The 20307-nt window shown below is 32.1% G+C and overlaps 1 protein-coding gene across 1 annotated transcript in view; it reads right to left on the reverse strand.

Annotated features, from left to right (window-relative positions):
* The window catches only part of PolZ1 (DNA polymerase zeta catalytic subunit), a 160590-nt gene that overhangs the window by 11170 nt on the left and 129113 nt on the right, over window positions 1–20307 (reverse strand). The window contains exon 19 of the mRNA XM_085818620.1: window positions 14844–15072. Within this exon, the coding sequence (XP_085674746.1) occupies window positions 14844–15072 (229 nt within the window). The remainder of the gene's footprint in view (window positions 1–14843; window positions 15073–20307) is intronic.

The raw sequence follows: 20307 nt of genomic DNA on the forward strand, positions 1-20307 counted from the left end.
AATTCCTAAAATTTAAAAGTAAAGTTTAGAATAATAAATGTCAACACACAAATAACAAAAAATTTGTCATTGACCAAAATTCTACACTCTTAACTACAAAGAAACAAAGAAAATAAAAAACTGCTTTCACTGCATATTCATTTAATACATTAAATTATGTTTTCAATATGCAATCTAAAACATATGAAAGCAGAATGACTTGATCTCTAGTTGGATTATTTTACGTGCCATGAATAGAGCTGCCAGGCAAAATGTCATATTTAGACTTTTGGGTTTTTTTATTCACTTAGATTCTATTATTTCATCAAAACCGTTTTCAATTCTTTGATAGCTATACAAATATATTCTTTTATAAAAGTACTGATAAAATGGAAGTCCATGATTTTACTTTTGAGTTTTGTCAATAGATGACAAGTCAGTTTAAATTCAGTATATAAAGAAAACTTCTGAATCTTTTCATTTTTATTCAGCACTAGCTGAGGAAGTAAAAATTTGTACAGTTTCTTATTTCTACTTTTTTTGATAAAAAACACTACAGTTTCATGTTGACAAAATTCAATCTATGTATAGTCACTGCAGCTATAATTATTTCTTCTCTCTGATGACTGAGTAAATCAAGTAATGGCTAGTAATAAAAAATAAATATTAAAATGAACCCAAATAATTACATTAATATATTTGAATTAGGCAGAAAAGCAATTTAGTTTAGAGAAGTTTTTGAATTAAACTCTATTAATTTTAAGAGACCTGTGACTGATCAATCTTGAAATTGCTAGAGTTTTATTAAACATCTATGCGAAACTAGCACTTCTTTGCCTAACTTGAAATTTTACACTGGAATTTTTTCCAATTTTATATTAATATAGTTCCTTCACAATATATATATGGATATTTATATATATAAAACTACTAGATCTTTTCAACTTCAAGTACAAGTTTTGATTATTTAAAAAAGGGGGGGGAGGAAGAGAGAGAAATATATGCCTTTTCGGAGCACCTGGTTTCGGAGCAAGTATTATGTCATATTGCATTTATTATTAAAAATAGCACTACATGAACCAAAGCCTCTGATGAAAGGCCTTTTCCTGAAATTTTATTTTGTTCTTAATGGGGAGTAAACAATTATAAATAAGATTAGTTTACCTTCTTCTTCGGAAGTATTTATTATATTCAAAAGTAGTATTTATTATTCTAAATTTTCCATATATTCAACCATATTGTTTATTTCTTAACATACTACCCTCATTAGATAGACAGACAGATAGGCATGCATTTATTTAAAAGGAAAACCTACATGAACGGAAACAAATATAGTAAGTTATTTATTTCCAGTTACCTAAAAGAAATAAAAATTAAGAACCTATTGGAAACAACAAATCAAAGATCTTTTCCAGAAATGTGGGCATAGACAAAGTACTTACCAATGCCCAGGTAATTTGATTTCTTAGTACAGAATGAGTCTGCTTCAAATGTGATGCAAAAATCATAATACTTGCTTATTACTAAATAGGGATTCCTAGAATCATGAAGACATCCCTTACCACAACCTCAGTATGACTGACATCTGGAGTCTGACTGCAGTAATGGTAGTGGATTTCCTGGCGCAAAACCTTTAAGGTTATATGCGCCAGAAAACATGTCAAAAAACATCAGAAATTAACATTTCACAAACACAGTATACAGGCAAGAACATGTTTAAAACTCGATGACACTTTTAAAAACGAATGATGAGAGAAAATACTGAATTCTGAAGTAACTTAATATATAAAACACATAGTTTCAATTATGAAGCATGATTAAAAGACACAAAGTATGACGCATTAAAATTACAGCATTCAAATTCCAAGGAACAAATTTTAGAAATAAGTCAAACAACAAAAACCCATCTCTTTCAGGTAATCGAACAAACTGTCATTTACCTCTTCCCCGATAATACAGTCAAGAGGCAAGTCACAGTAGCTAAAATACTTGAAACAAAGATGGTTAAAATCAGGACATTCAATTAAAAAATGATGCGCAGTCAAAACACTATTACAGTTTGAACAAAGAGATTCACTTTCCGCCTTCAAAAGGTAAATGTGCGTGACTCGTGAGTGACCAATTCTTAAGCGAATAAGCAAAACTTCCTCCCTACGGTTCCTAGTGGTCTCCCAGTTTTCTATTTTCAGTTTGACTCTTCTCAATTTATTTAAGAATTAAAAGTCCCAAAATGCTTGCCATTTATTTAGTATTCTCTGCTTGATGACTGCTCTAATATCACTAGATGGCACAAGCTGGTTTGATAAAACTGTAGCAGACTTTGCTGTTATGTCTGCTACCTTTTACACCTACATGGCCAGGTAAATACATGGCAGTAAAAAATTTCATACCTTTGGCTCTTTAATTTTCGATATAAACATAAAATGTCTATTATTAAAGGATTCCAGATGTCAAAAATACAAACTAATGCTTTAAGAGCACTTAATGAGTCTGAGTAAATGATAAATTTCCTCTCGAATTGCTTTGTGATGAACATGAGGGTAGAATTCAGAGCAGCCAATTCAGCGCTAAATACAGAACAGGCCTTGTGCAATCTTTTAGCGTCCGTATGCTCTCTTACTACGATCGATATTCCTACATAGCCAGCTGATTTTGACCCGTGCGTGTATATCGGAATAAAAGCACTGTATTTATTCCTGTGTTTGAAAAAAAGTTTCTTGTACATTATCTCATTTGTGTTTTTCTTATCCAGAAGCTGAAACACATCGAAAAGCTCAATTTGTGGATTTTCCCATGGTGGGATTTCTAGATGTTTTACTGGCTGGACCATCACATCTGATAGGCAGTAATTTTTCAACAGTGAATCACATCTAAAAAACAAAAAAAAAAACAAAAAAAAAAAAAAAAACCGGGTGTGTGTTAAGAGGCTGTACAGAGAATAGAAGTTTGTAACTGTCATCAAGCTTATAGATCTGGAGAGGATGATTAGTTTGTGAATTGATTATGAAATACTGATGAAGAGACAATTGCTCATGCCTTAACTCAAGAGCTTGTTCATAACAATCAAAATATATCAACATACAAGCTCTGGATAGGAGAGGTTCTGAAAGTTCCAGAACGAATTCTCAGAGCCTGATAATGAATAGGATCTAGTTTTAAGAGAGTTGAAGAACATACGAATCCATAAACTACTGTGCCATAATCTAATCTAGAGCGAAGGAACGCTCTATAAATATGAAGCAAAGAACAACACTCTGCACCCCAGGAGGTGCTCACCAAGACTTTTTTTAAAGTTTTGAAACACTTCTCTCGCAAATACCGGATATGCAGAAGGAAGGTTAGCTTTTGGTTGAGCATCACTCCTGAGAACTTTACTTCTGATGTAACTGGAATCTGTGATCCACATAGATACAACCCAGGCTCAGGATGAAGACCTCGCTTTTTACAAAAGTGTGTACAAACAGTCTCCCCTTTTGAAAACACAAACCCTTGCTTTTCGGACCATTTTTGGATTCTGTTAATGGCAATCTGCAATTGTCTCTCAATATATCTCATATCTGCACCATAGCAATTTATCTGGAGGTCATCAACATAGAATGATCCAAAAACTGTAGGAGAAAGCAGAATAAACACCTTTAAAACAGAATTTATTTTTAAATTAAACAAAGTCACAACCTCTTCTTGTTCAAAGTTTTCTGGCAAAACACAGCCAATCCTTACTTGAAAAGTTCTTGCCTTCAAAAAGTTTTAAATGAAAATTGGTAGGCTGCCATGCAAGCATTGGTAGGTTGCTCACAGATTTAAAGGATTTTAATGCACCGACATAGGATAAATATTTTCGGGGCTGCGCATCTGTCACTAATTTCCTTGCTTCTGCATAAGGTATTTTTTCATTACTTTCATTGTTTGCACCTCCTTTTCTGATTTCCACTTTGGATATCATCATGAGAATGCTGTGTGGTTTCCTTTGCAATTTGCGCATAGTGGCCGAGCATTGCGATTTTCGCTATCATGGCCTTCCACACAGCAGCGTGCACATGTGATTTTCCCATGACAGGACATTTTTGAATGGCCAAAGCGCTGGCACTGGAAGCATCACAAAGTCTTCAGTATGTAAGGTCTTACAGGGCAGTGTAAGCACCCGCCTTAATACTTTTTGGCAGATCCGGTGACTTGAAGGTCAGGATTGTATGCTTTGTATCAATCAAGTGACCTTCTTTGTGCCATCTTGATCCATCTGGCAGTACATGCATTCTGGTCAGACAACTCAGAAACAATTTCCTCTTCTGAAACGTAAACAAGGTTGATCTCTGAGATAACACCACAAGAAAAATTTAGTGTTTTATGTGCCGACACTTTAACATCGATTTGTCCAAGTTTGTTCAATCCAAGGAGTGTTGCAGACTGAGTAGCTGATATAGTTTCAACAAGATCTCCAGAGCGCAAACCATTTGACATTCTTCAGTTCCCCAATTGATGATTGGATGTACTTTTGAATTAAAAATGGTGACAGCTTTTTGAGATTGCCTGTGAAATCATTTACGACAAGAAATTTTGGTGGATTTGTTGAATTTATATCTGGGTTTGCATTTATATTTGTTTTTACTCTTTTTGATGCATAATTATGCTCACTTATATTTATTAAATTCGTAAAAGCCACACTGAAGAAGAAATCAAGATTCAGACCCAGCAGCCCTACCCACCACAGAGCCCAACAAGGGGATGCAGAAACATGTGCCAGAGTTAACTGGGTCTATATGCAATCTGAAGCCCCACAGCCAGCTTTCCTGAAAGCAGGAACTTCCAAAAGCTTATCCCCAAGCCACTGACCCTAAGGACAAGTGACCAGCCGATTGACACTAGTGGGGACAACTAAGTGCCTCCTGTTTCAATCTGAAGCAAAGGCCAACGTAGTACCTCACCCCCCCAACTACTAGGATCCTCCTTTCCAGCTTTACGGGTCACAATGCACAACAAACGCATAGGCGGTTTTCTCTCTGTGAGAAACTAGAAACAAAGAGATGTATTAGTCTCACTTTGAAACGAAACCTCCGAAAAGGAAAACCACAAGGGCAGAAGAAAAGAAATTAGCAAAGATAAGGAGAGATGAAATCACTAGGGCTCCAGGATCGTGACCTCCATCTCACCAAGAAGATGATTCCCTGAAGGGCTAGGATACCTGGGGATTGCCACACCAATATTTACAAAAGTGAGCCGAATCTGACTGCACAATAAACCAGCTTTCACCGAAGAACAAGCTACTGGATTATGGCTATATTATCCAATTTCAGAGTATCTGTTACCATTATAAATGCTGTGCTCTCAGGACAGTGCCATGTATATGATCAGTTTTTAATAGCTCTTATGCAATTTAAATGTCACACCTCTGCTTGGTGGGATAAACTTTTTTCCCATATTGCAACAGAAGTACAAATTAGCTGGTTATGTAGCATTGACTGCATTTAACGGTGACCGGAAAAATGCCCACAGGAAAAAAGCTTACAGGAATAATGCTCACAGGTATAAATGACCACAGGAAAAAAGCCCACACAGAAAAAAGCTCACATGGAAATAAGCCTACTGATAAATAAAATACATAGAAATATCCTTACATTAATCAATCAAGAATTAATTGATCTGAACATCGCACATCTACTTGAAATTTTCAAAGAAAAATTATTTAAATTACGAAAACATCTATGGCATGTTAAAACCATCTTAACCAAAAACTTAGTCTAAAACTTAACCAAAAACTTAGTCTAAAAATTAAAGGGTACACAACAATCAGAAAGGACAGGCTAAACAGCAACGGAGGATGATAGCTTTTCTTGTAAAGACACCAGAAATTAAATACGTAGAAGTCCTTTCAACTTTCCTGTCAGATACCAGCACGGAGGCTCAAGCAGTAAATGTCCTTCTTTCGGAGCACACTATTACCATGATTAATGTTTACCATCCCAACAATTCTTCTATTGATACAGACCTCCTTCAAGACCTGGCATCTTCAAATTCAGAGACAAAAATCATATTAGGAGACTTCAATACCAAGAGCCCCTCTTGGGGCAGCAATCTGCTGGATTCTAAAGGAACCCAAGTTGAGGACCTAGCAGACGACTTGAACTTAACCATCCTCAACACAGGAGAAAATACCTACATCTCTAGAACAAATGGAACAACGGCTGCACTTGACATCACCGCCATTAGCCACCTTTCAGCAGACAGAACAAAAACTGGAGAGTCCTACATTCTGCCATCAGTGACCATTACCCAGTTCTTACAACCTTCTTAATAGACCGAGAATGTCCATCGCAATCCAGGCGCTCATGGAACTTCCGTAAAGCAGACTGGCCTGGATTTACCCGAGAACCTATGTTCTGAACCAACAGTCTGTAGTAACCTTGAAGAACATCTCTCTCTCTTTACTAGCCACATCCAAATCGCAGCAAAACATCACATCCCTAGGGGAAAGCGTAAGGACGATTGGATTCCATTTTGGAAGGATTATAACATCGAGGCACTTATAAAGGATAGAGACCAAACCAGTAAAGAACTCCAAAGCAACAACAGTGAGGAGATAAGACGTAAACTTATAGAAGTAAGTCAAAGGTGGAAGAAGCCATCTCGGCTAGCAAACAAGAGAAGTGGCTAAAAGTTATAAATACATAAATTTACTGAATATTAGCTAATATGTGTAAATATATAATTTTATCATCGATTCTATCATAGTTTCTTACATGATGTAAGCTTACATCTTAAATGTAAGCTTTCATATTTTCTTTTTTTTTTGACTTCAGTACACCCTGCATTTACAATAGCTAATAATAAACGTTGACAGGCTAAATCTTTTTTCAGTCCATCAAATAAAAACCACATACCAAGATGGCTACAATTAAATAATTAATTTAATACCTTATGAAAGCTTTTGTAATGATTTATGGTTTTAGGAGATTTTTCTGAGGCTGCTTCATAATGATTCCACACTTTGATTGGAAACTGCAGTCTTCTAGAACTTTTTTGGTTCCAAACTTAAATAACTACATTCAAACATTAATTCCTATAGATACACATCAAAAGGATGCAAAAATAGAGTAAAAAAAAAATTAACTATTGGCAGTTACAAGAATAAAAATGTCGTAAAATAAAATGGGGCAGTGGTATAAAATATTACAGTACATGCAAAATTTTACTGTGGTTTTCATTCTTTTATATACCGCCTCTGAAAAGGTTAAGCATTTGTCCAATAATTTTTTCAAATGATTAAATAATTTTTCTTTTAAAAATTAAGTAGGTAAATGATGTTCAGATCAATTAATTATTGATTGATTAATGTAAGGATATTTCTACGTATTTTATTTATCAGTGGGCTTCCATGTGAGCATATATCTATGTGAGCTTTTTTCCATGTGAGTATATTTCTAAGTGAGCATTTTTCCATATGAGCTTTTTTCTGTGTGGGCTTTTTTTCCTGTGAGCATTTATACCTGTGAGTATTTATACCTGTGAGCATTATTCCTGTGGGATTTTTTCCTACAACCACATTTAACTATTGCTACTAAACATCAGTCTTTTTATACAGATGCATATGGAAGGTAACCCTTGCTGGATATCAGGAATATTCCATTCCTTAGAAGTGCTACTTACAGGGTTCATACACATTTCTGCACATGGAAATTAAGTATTTTTAAGCACCATTAATGAAAAAAAATTAAGGACCCATCAACAAATAGGAACTGAATAAAATACATTCACAAGTAGAATGCATTATTATCAAACATAAGTTAATAAACATAATTATGCAACAAATTTCAGAATAAAATTAACTTTATAAAATTTATCTGGTAACATGAAATATTTTACCCTTATAATAGTTGGGCATATTTGAAAGAAGATTAGTAATATTTTATTTATGTTTTACTAACAGTTAGCTTTATCTTGATTTTTTCTTTTAAGCCTTATTTTGTCATGTACTTACTCAGCTTAGAGGTTTAATAAGTAGCAGGTTAATTTTATGTCAAACGACATAGGTTAAAATGAGAAGTAAAATCATAATCAGCATGTTTTATTACAGAAGACTGCATGTTGCCACCGCTGCTGCTTGCCTAGAGAGGCCTGCTCATCAGAACAAACCTGAAAGCCTGATGTAGGCACAGTTGGCAAGTTTTGAGAGTTAGTTGTGCTCTGCCTGTCTAACGCAGTTAGTGTCACACCTTCATGTAGATTTCCTGGGGTTGTAATGCAGTTAGAATATTTCAAGGTTCCAATAAGCCACCAAAGCACTATAGGTGACAAGTTGTTTTGTATTATTTTAAGTCTCACTAAATGCAAAGAATTCAGTTTTACATTTTTGTGCTGTATCTTGGAACCACGGTAAAGATTAATGAAAGGCAATAACTCACTTTAATATAATATAGGTTATAATTTGTTCCTATTTCTAATATAAATGGTGGGATACTCAAGTTTCTGAGCAAGAAGTGAAACATAAGTATTTCGAAATTTTTTTCATTTTTTCTAATAAAGAGCTCTTAAACAACTTTTCACTTTTGGGGATATGAATTCTTTTAGTAAACAATTTTAAATTTGTCGACTTATCAACATTTGGGCGAGATGAGTTTCTATAGAAAATTTTTAATTCCAACATGTGGGAATTTTTCGCCAATTTTTTTTAAAACGTTGTAATTGATAAATTTCATTAAAATAATGGTCAAATATTGAAATTATATAAAAAAATAACATTAAAATAAAGCATTTTTATTTTATGCTGTCATAGTATAAAGTTTCATTTTGGCAACTTTTTATACAATATTTTGAATCTGAAAAATAAACAAGGTATAATGCTATAAAGCACAGTTTATGAAACAGTTCTTGGCAAAAGCAAAATTAGCTATGTAATTAATTAAAAATGCATTCTTTTTAAATTTTTCATAGTAAGAGTTTTTCCCATGTAATTGTCTCAGAATATTTAGAATTCTCTGAATATGCATCAGTTTTCTGTATAAAATTAATTTTACGCATTTCCGCTCTGACTTTTCCCCCAAAATATATCCATAACATGAAACCTTCTGCAACGACTACCCATGGCAATTCAAGCATTCTTTCCAAGGACCTTCTGAATTGCTCACATATTTTCATCTACAATAACACGGCCACTTCATCTTTGCAACCAGTTTATTTTGGGTCTTCTGCTGTCAAACACTGAGCATCAAAGTATTTTGATATTGAAATTAATGAACTGTCCAAAGAATTTCATTTGATAGATTGAAACTTTGTTTTTCCATAAGAGACGATGATGAGCAGCCTCTTGAACCCCCTCCCCCCCACAGAGATTATGCGGACCCGCACACAAAGTGTGAACCTCGGAAGAAAATTTTGCAGGTGGTCAATCACAACCACACCACATGCAGTGGAAGGACTGTCAGGTTTCCACCCCAATTAAAGGATTATGTCTGCTAATTGTTTTCTCTGGGAAGGGAGTGTGCAGTGTCCCCTATGTTTCCTCTTCATCGTATTTTAATTTCTATACATTTTCGTGAAATGGCATCATAAAAAGACTGTTCGAAAGATTATTATTCACTGGAATTTTGTTTTAAAAAAGGCCAGTTGATATTTTTTCCAATCCTATTTTCTCATTAATAAAATTGTTTAAAGAAGTTGTCCTTTATAGTTGATTAATAATACTTTAAATTTCATGCAATACACTTCAATGACATTGATTTTTAAATGATATTAAGATAACTGCACATTAAAAGCCAAAAAATATTTATGTTTTGTAACAACAGTACCCAATAAAAAATATTTGTGCATCTTCTTCATTTGAAGCCTTTACAGATATTCTGCCTAATTTATATCAATTTCCTTCTCTTTAAGCATCTTTCTAACAATCAGAAATTTGTTTTAATATGAAAATCAATATTCACACTAGATTCTGCGTGCTTTAGCTCCTAACTTGTCAATCTCTCAACTATGTATAACTATGAGGTTTTACTTGATCCAATAAAAGTTAAATACTCCAAAACCCCTGACAGATGTGAAGAAAATTATCGCTATGTCTGAAAGTAACTATGAAGTCAGATAAAGGTTTAAATAACCTCTATTTAAAAAGACATAAAGGGCATGTTCTTATGTTAGCAAAATCAATTACAGCTTATAGTGTCCAATTAAACAGGAACAGTCAAATTCAAACTTAAAAATGTGAACCAGTAGTCAAAGACTGCACAATTTAATTTTAATCTCAGCTGGATCAGTAAAAAATCGCAAAAAAACTCGTAACTCGTTGTAATGTCTCGTTGTCTTCATTTTAGAATTTTTGTATTTAATTAAAGATTTCTCTTATTCTAAAAAAACTAAATGCATTAAAAATGTAGAGGAAAAGGTCCTAATTTTATTTCTTTAGTAATATGAACATTCAGAATAAATATGAAATGATATATGGTAAGGGACTGTGTAACAGAATTTTTAGAATACAGTGAAACACCGAGCAACAAAATCTAGAAATGGCAAAATTCTAGAATTTAGAAAGGCACTAGGCAGCAGAATTTAGGATAGACAGAAGATTGCATCAGGTGGGAAAATGCATAGCACTAGTCATGTGTATCATGAACAGAGGTAGGGTTTTAAGCACCCGGGCACAGCTGAAGATTTAGTATGCCCTTCTGTAATGCCAAGAATGAAAAACAATTCATTCTAAAATTTTGTTACATCAATTTGGCCACCCATGGATGCTGTGCCCAGGGACAGATGTTCCCCCTTGTCCCACCCTAGCTACACCACTTATGATGCATTGAGATATATAAGATGAATCTTCAAAATTTTCAGTTTTCAATTTCTTTATTAATAGAAAAATTCCTTTCTATCAATGCCTGTCCACGTGATCAGATCAGAAGCATTTTTGATATTTTTCATGCTTGTGTCTAGTGAAAAGTAGAGAAAACAATGGGAAGATAAACATGTTAGGTTAGACTTCTAGTATCAGAAGTAAAACATTCAAACATTATGTTTCCATTGTTCTTCCAAAAATTCTGCAAAAAGAACAAGTTCATCACAAACTTTCTGTAAAATATATCCATTATATGTTTAATACCATGAAGACATTTTTCTGGAAACTTCTAGATTCAGGGGTCTATAAAACATGCCTTCAAATCCTTCTAAACTTTCCAAGTTGCAATGTCTAAAATCCTAAAGAAAAATTATCCCTACCAATTCTGTAACAGCAAAAAGTCAGAAATACGTCGAAAAAAATCACAGGAAAAAAAGGGTAAAATTAATTTTATAGAGAAAACTGATGCATATTGAGACAATTACACGGGAAAAACTCTTACCACGGAAAAATTTTAATGAAGGCATTTAGATTTAATTACACAGCTATTTTGCTTTTGCGAATAAATGTTTTGTAAATTGAGCTAAAGCGCAATTTAAGGATTTATTACCTTGTTATTTTTCAGATTTCAAATATTGTATAATAAGTTCCCAAAATGGAACGTATACTTACATATCACTTTATAATATGATAGCGAAAAAAAATGTTTCATTTTAATGTTATTTCTTGCATACAATTTCAACATATTAGCATTATTTTGATGAAATTGATCAATGTTACAATGTTTAAAAAAAAATACCATTGAAAAATTCCCAGATTTCCGAATTAAAAATTTTCTATAGAAACTGATCTTAAAATCTCGAAAATGTTGACAAGTTGCCAAATTTGGAACCATTTAATAAATTTACATTCCCAAAAGCGAAAAGTTGTTTAAAAGCTCTTCATAAAAAAAAAAAAAAAAAAAAAAAAAATCGAAATGTTTATGTTTCTCTTCTTGCTCAGAAACTTGAGTATTCCAAACATTTATATTAGATAGGAACAAAATATAATCCATAAACCTATTCACCCATTCAAAAGATAACTATATTTGTCAATGAATCACCAAAAATATTTGTTCAAAATGCTAATTCACATTATAAATTGCAGTAGTAAAAACAGACAGAAATTTTAGGTGACTAAAATTAAGGACCCCTGTCGAATTAGGTCAAAATTAAGGACTTTTAAGGACCAAAATTGACTCCAAAAAACCTTAGGACTTTTAAGGACCATACAAACCTTGTGCTTAAAGCCTGGATATAACACTTCATTTGAATCCAAACTCCACTGAAACTCTGGTGGCTGAAAACCTGTTTCTAATGTTCCTAAATTTTTTGACGTGTAAAGCCATTGAGATGCCAGAACACTGAGCAACAAACACCGAGCAACATATTTTATGTTTGTAGATTTATTTTTTAATGTTTAGAATTTCCACATTTAGAAATACATGCCCATTGGCAGTACTGATTTTTTGTTCTATCTGTTTTCAAGATACCACTTTACTTTTAAATGGAAAACCAAGAAACCTCCACATTCATTAGATTTCTATGTCACATATTTTAAGTATGAAAATTATACAAGCCCTAAACAAATTGATTTACTAAATTCTGTGGCAATAATTGCTCATTCTGAAGTTTTGGTATCACATAAGTGTTTATATGTATGTATACACATGCATGCACACATTTCATTTCTACTACACTTCTCATTACAAACATATTTCACACTTGCAACAACCATATTATGCAACATATTACAATCACCAGACATTCAGATATAGCTTGGACAGTCGACACTCCATACCAACCTAATGTCTGTCATGTTGGTATGGAGTGCCACTATTGTACACGTTCTGCTCCTCCCTTGTTTATATAACCAGTAATGGGAACAGCTGTTGCTAAATTTCTGACATGATAAGATCCATGTCTGTGCCCTATCTACGAGGTCTACTTGATGCCATCTTTGAAAAGGATGATGCATGACTGCCCAGGCTGTCCTGGTAAGTTCCTTCTCCAGATCTCTTCCCATTAAGCCCATATGATCATGGGTTACAGAGAGACTAGCACACCATCATTTGTCATCCACTATGATTGATGAACTCTAACATAAAGTTCAAGATCCATGGAATGAAGTACCTGCATTTTTCATCCCAGCTTAGTTCAACTTGATGCCAAGCCAGATTAAGCTGTTACTGCCCTATATTTGTGTACTGAATTCTGCACACTGTATACCCCAAATTACCTGTGAATTTAACCACGTCTCTCTCCTATTATATTGTATATGTACAATAAATAAGATTCTGCTGTTTGCTTTTTGTTCTGGCATAGTAATTTTGATGGCCAGCAGTTTAGATAATAGATTATAGTATTGCATCAATACAAAAATACATGTACCACACCTATACATGCATTACACCTACATCGATATATAAACATATTCTTTATTCGATTTTGAGATGAAATGATCTCCTCCAACTGCAAATTCCATGGCCTTGGATTCTCATTCCTATAAATAGTAACTCTAAGTATGTGACTTCATACAGTAGGCAATATTGAAAACAAATACATCAATCGCTTTTAAAATTTCTACCCATTGCTTTAATTTACTGTTTACATTTATTATTAAAATAACCAATTTTAACATGAGCTAGCTTTAGTCTAAAAAATTAATATACATTTAAACTGTCAATAAAATTTTTTATTACATGAATGAAAGTTCACCATTTTATAATAGATGAATTAAAAATCTCTAGTTTTGCTTTCATTTAAAGTGGATAACTTTTGTTTCCTTTTTCTTCGTGTGTTACATTTTAGTGGGACAAGCTTTTAATTTTTTTTTTTGGCTAGTTAATTATAGCATACTATGAACGGAAATTTAAAAGTAATCACAAGAGTGCCTGAATGGTGATATCTGTGATCTTGACTGTGTTGGCATGTAAAGGGTCAAACCTTTCCTCCTTGCAATGCAGTAATTTCTGTGTTGCACATGCTTTATGCAATTCGTAAAGAATATGAAACTAGTTACAGCAGCATTCTTGGCTTAGAATTGAAAATGCAAATTTAAGGTGAATTCAACTGGATATTAAGCGGTATGCAGCAATGAAATATTATCAGGTATTTGCAGAAGCTTTTGAAAGTGACGAATTACTATGCAGTACATTAAAATTTTAAAGGATATGTTACACATGTTTAGAATTACTATGCACTGAGTTTCTCATGTGTTGACAGAGAAAAGGCTGGCTGTTAGGATCCAACTGGAATAGAATAATCAGATAAATTCCTATGAAATTTTATTGCTTTGAATGAAACATAAACATGCTCATATGAAGATCAATTCAAATGCAATTACAATAATTGACAGTATTATGACTCTGTGCATCTGAAAAAAAAAAAAAAAAAAAAGAAAAAAGCATGCTGGAACTTACAAATGTTGAAATCATATTTGTGCATAACTGCTATGGTGTGATTCTTAGCCACCAAAGTTTCAAGAACAAACCATAAATGCTGTATACTAATACATTTCTTGTAATATACTTTAGGTAATACATACATTGTTAAACCAAATTAGTCTTAAATAATCATACAAAGAATCTAACTTCATGTTTACACATATATTTTTCAAAAAGAAAGCTATGCTCAACTTGATTACACTATTCATCAATGGAAGTTTTCATCTCATCTAATAAAAATCAGATTCATGTATTTCATCAAATATTACATGTATTTGAGTCTATTCTGATTAAACATTTGAAAATCAAATGGTAGAATTTGATTAAAATTACCACTGTATGAGAGATTAAATAAGTAAGAAATATAAGAGTTTTCCATTGGAAATAGAATCATTATTGCTAAACAAAAGAAAAGGACAGGTCCATTCATGAAATATTTGACAATTCATCATAAGAAACAAATAAAAATGTTAATACATTTGTTTCCAATCTTATTTGTCAAACTGTTATCAATGCACTTGGTCACAGAAATAGCATTAACTCAAACCCTACATAATTAATTAGTACCTGTTTTAAGTGATCTGCAGTTCTTTCCCACTGACGAATTTTATCATTTAAAGTCACAGTTGTTGTTTGAAGGTCTTCTCGGCAGCTATCACACATAGAAGAGAATGTTGGTTTTTCACAGACCGGACAACTTAATGTGGCAAAGTATTGTGAAATTGTTCCCCTCTGTTGATTAACAGGGCGTAACATTGGCAAAGTTGGTTTAAATGTTCGTGCAAGACTTGAATACCTAGATATATTAAAAACCTTAAATAACATATTATATACCAATAAATAAAGAGGTCATTAGATAAATCCATACAAATGTAATAAAAAAAGAGTTTTACTGGAAATTTTATTTCATTTCTCTACATAATCATACCTAAAGTAAATATACTTAGCCCAATAATTTTCCAGTTTTTTAACAACCTAAAACATGATTTAAACAAGTTTGAGCAGCAGATATTAGTTAAAATAATACATTCCTACTTTGAATTTCTTATCAGTAAATATTTCAAACAAATAACAGTCTGCAATGACCAAATCTAAAGGAGAGGAGGGGGGAATTAAGTTATAATTCCTATAATTTTATTTTTGGAAATGAATGATATGGAACATAACTTCGTATTTAAACAAAAAAACAAAAAAAAAAAAAAAAAAAAAAACAAACTTTTCCCCTTTTAAAAGATAATTTTTTCTGCTGGTAATACTGTTTTCAAATCATTTGGGACAGATTTACCGGCTTGAACTACTGTTTAACTGCTATTTCATTTAAGATGTGATTTAAATAAAACAAAATTTTCATTAGAAGCTAATCGACACTTCCTAAGCTGTCAATGAACATCAACTGTAACTATGCAAAATTCATTAGGATGTTTTTAAAATAGTTCTAAGTCATTTTTAAGCAACACACACATACTCCACATTTAAATTTTGTGCTGAGGAACATGAGACATATTTTAGGAGAAAAAGAAACGTATAAGTTCTCTGTTGACCACATTTGTTGTTTAGAAAATCCCATTTTTTAGCAGCTAAAATTATTCAAAAAACATCTTCTGTTGGCAAATCAAATTTTCTAGAGGTGTTTTGCATAGATAAAAATCTTTCAGTTCTAGATACTGATCCCAATTCCAATATGCCTTTATCCTCAGCTTTTAAGAAAATCATTTCATAGTTGTCTGCCTTTTTCATCAATAAATGGCACCACCAATAGCTTGATTTATTTTCTCTCAATGTTTGTCTGAGCACAGGCTTCTCTTTCTTCATCTGCACTTCTGGAGCACAAGCTCTTCTTTCTTCACCTGCACTTCTGCAGCTGAAGCAGCAGATTCTATGTTTAAACCTTTGATACTAGTCTTGCAAATTTACAAATAATACAGTGATTCTTATTGCCTTAGCACCTCCAATAATCATCAATAATCATTATTCGACATGCTATTTTAACTCAACATTAGTGGATGTTCTTATGTCCCCCCTGAAGCAAGGAAAAGGGGAAAAAGAATTCTGCCGAACATGAGGGACATGTGTCTGATCACCCTCAAAATCAATATAGTTATTCCAAATCTATGCTAAATTAAGGTTGCTTTTTTTTCGAATTAATTTTAAATGGCTGATTAAAACCAAACCAAGCTGTTTAGTGACTTAATCCTTTACTTGGCGACATTTCTCTGTTACTTGCCAATTTTTATAATCTATTTTGACCTTACTTGCTGAACTGAAGTTAAAAAAAATTCTTTAATATTTAGATCATATTAGCCAATTTGTTGATCCCAATAAGTGCACTATTTTTGTTTTCATTTACAAATGAATGAAATCTTGACAATTTGATAATATTCGATAGATATTATTAATTGCAAATACATATAGTGGTGTTTATTTTCTATTAAAGGAATAAAGAACAAAATTTAATATTTTGAATTTAAGACAAACCACTCTGGCTAATTTTAATATAAATGATATTGCTATGAAAGTACATTTTTTACATTACGTTCACTTTAAGATAATCAATATAAAAACATTCTTATAAATAACATATTCTAGCTAAACAAAGCTTAAGAAATATTAGTTTTGAAAAGACTGAAATATGAAAAAAGAGAAGCAAATGAATGCACTACAGCTGTTGATTAAAAAAAAAATGAAATTAAAACATCAAAAACAATCAGATCAAGTGTGGCAAACTAGTTTATTGTAGTGAATAAAAATTAATCGCAAACATATATTTGCTACATTTAACACACTAAAACCCCCCTGAGCTAATTAATGAGACCAGGTATAAAATAAAAAACAAAGATTATTAAATCTCATTAATTTTACAATTGTACTTACCTAAATTAAAGGATCATATTATTCTTATGATAGTCTATAAAAATATTATATGAAAGCCAAACTACCGGCCACATTTAAGAGTTAGCCCGCATATAAAGTTCAAGCTCAAATAAGCCTTTCTTGGGGGGGGGGGATATTGAATGATAAAAGGTGTACGAATGTTAAAGACTGATTCCTTGATAAATAAGTTTTTGTACAGCACACAAAGCTATCTGCTGTAGGAAGGGTGCTTTCATGAAAGATTCTAAGCAAACAGTTTCATATTCAAGTTACACATGGAAAATGTTCAAATATCATATGCAGCCAACCTATTTACCATAAACCATAAGCAGCCGGTATTACTTACTCTACTGCTTGTGGGCAATGAATGTTAATGACAAAACAAAAACGTAAACTTAATATTTAGTAGCTAGGAAGTGAAATGTCTGGAGTCGGGAATATCTTTTGAAATGAAAGTTGCTGGATTATTTGTTGACCTAATATTAAGGATGGGAGGGGAAAAAAAATGAAAAAGCATTAGAATCTACTGCATCAGTTATGGAAACACATTTGGATAATTTTAAGACTTGAGTGAAATTTTCCTTATGTCCAATTTTCATTCCATTTCTATACATGTCATGATCTATATAAAATTATTAGTGTAAATTAACACTTGTTACGTATTTTGAGGTGTTAATAAATTAATTAAGATAGCAAATTATTGCAAACATCATACAACAAAACCTAGCTTGCATTAATTAAGTTATTTTCTGTTATAGATTGGCACATGGTAGATAATTTTCTGCAGAAAGATGTATGGGCTTAGTCATTGGTAAATTAATTGCATTGTTTTTATCTCTGATAGCAAATATTGTTTTCAAAGTAAGTATTTTCAATAAAAAAGCTTTTTCAACATAGGTCTTTCTGCTTCATTCTTTGTTTATTATTATTAAGCTGTATATATTTCTTATATTTAGAAAAAAATTATGATGGTTGATATGCAACAACCATATTTGATTTGAAGTTTTTTTCTGGAAAATAAGAAACAAAATATTTTTTTTTTCATTTTTGAATGTGTGTCATATGCTTTGCGTTATGAACATCTGTATCAACTTACTATATACAGGCATATAAATAATGAACCAATAACAACTGGTGGAAGTTTTAGTGATTTTATATAAATAAAAGAGAAAACTGACAATAGTTCAATAAATGAGATTTTATTATAAGTTAGAAAGGATGGTCTTGGATAGTTCGAGATCATGAGAATTATTATGTGCCAATATGGCTGGATTGTACAAAGGTGTGCAAGCCTTAATTTGGAAAAGAAGTGATCAAGCTAAATATATTCCTTGTTTGGCTCATGATTTAAATTTAGTATACAAAAAAGCTAGTTCTAGAAATTTAAGCATGCTAATATTTTTTGAAACTATAGAAGATCTGCAAATTTTTTCTGTGTTATGAGTTGATTCGATAGGCATCAAAAGCAAATTCTGTTCAAGATTCAGATCTACAGATAACCAAAAAACATCAGTTATTAAAACATATGGCAGCAAATGACAAATCATTGCACTGGTGTGAATAACAGCATTTTGAAGCAAATCAATTAAAATTTGTAATGCACATTATCCACGCAGAATTTGAGTGAATTTTTGTGAATGCAATTAACAGAAAAAGTACATAAAAGCCCTGTCCCTAACTGTAACTGTATACAAAGCTGTATGCTTAATAGAGGGATTATATATTTATTTAATATTTCTGAAAATAATTTTCTGAAATGCAAAAATTTAGCTTTAGAAATAAATAACTCAACAGAATTTGAATGGGAACTAAAAAGAAAGGTTAATAAATTACACTGCCAAGAATGAATTAATAAGGAAAATTCATGTAACTGAATCAGGGATTTGTCAGGGATAATCAATCTGTGAATTTGAAAATTTTCAGATATCACTAGTAAAAAGCAAAATCTGAGATTAATGTAGTATGTGAAGAAAAATTGAAGGTGATATAATCAGACTTCTATTGCAATGACAATGCCCCAATCAATGGAATGACAAAAGCTGTACTATGGTTTTAAATAAATTTTGGTTTCAAATTACATTTTAATTTCACATTGTGGTTAGTCAAACATAATCTTTAAGTAGAAAATCTCTTTCTTAAAGAGCTATGATAGATACACTTGTTCATTTTCTGGCAAATAGAAAACAGAGAAAATTCATTTCAGTAAAGAAAAAAATTAACTATAATCAGAAAAAAAAAAAAAAAAAAATTAGTCAGGAAAGAGACCATGAAAGACTGGTTACATATGACATCAAGGGAATATGTAAAAACAAAAAGCACCTAGTGATATGGCTTTAAGGGAAAAGCACTGAAAAATTTTCCATTTAAGGGACTATGTGTAAAAATGCAAATGAATGCTAAATGAAGCTACTATAACTCAAGTCAATCAATTAATGGACAGGTAAATGATAGTATGGGTTTAAATACAGAATTTTGACTATTTTCTATGCCATTCATAGAGAAGAGAAACTCACAAAGAGGTTTTAGAAAATGAGAAGATTTCAGTTGTTTTAGTGGGAATTTTGGATGCAGCATTTACAAGTGCTGAACAGTAGATGTTAGTAACTGAACAAAAAATATAGCCTCTCTATAAAATTATAGAGAAAGTACTACCATAAAAAATTAAATTGTTTACACAACTTACGTTGAAAGAAATGTTCCATAAAATAAACTTGGACGCAAAGTGTCTTTTGTAAACTTTGGTTCCCTTGAGGTGATAAAAATGCTTCACTATTCCAATATAAGCATTTTATATTTTTAATTTTAATTATTTTTACATGTCACATGTATAATTCATTTTAGATGATTAATTTGATCTAAAATATGGAATTTTTCAAAATCCAGATTTGCCAACATCCTGATGATTTCAGATCTTGGGTTTTGTACTGTATATATTTTTTAAAATGTGAAGGAAAATACAATGACGAGCCAACACATTATGACCATCCGCAAATTTTTCAAATGAATTCATCTGAATGACATGGAGGGCACGTGATTAAATAAGAATGGTATTTAACTGCTGCTGGAGAAGGTATATATGGGATATATGGTCACTTTACTTAACTTGTTCTGCCAAACTAAGTTAATGGCACTACAGGGTTAGGAAGTCATCCTAGTCATT

This window comes from Stegodyphus dumicola, chromosome 6, assembly GCF_044657685.1.
Source record: "Stegodyphus dumicola isolate Sdum_Otavi_A_Nest chromosome 6, ASM4465768v1".
Taxonomy (NCBI): Eukaryota; Metazoa; Arthropoda; class Arachnida; order Araneae; family Eresidae; genus Stegodyphus; species Stegodyphus dumicola.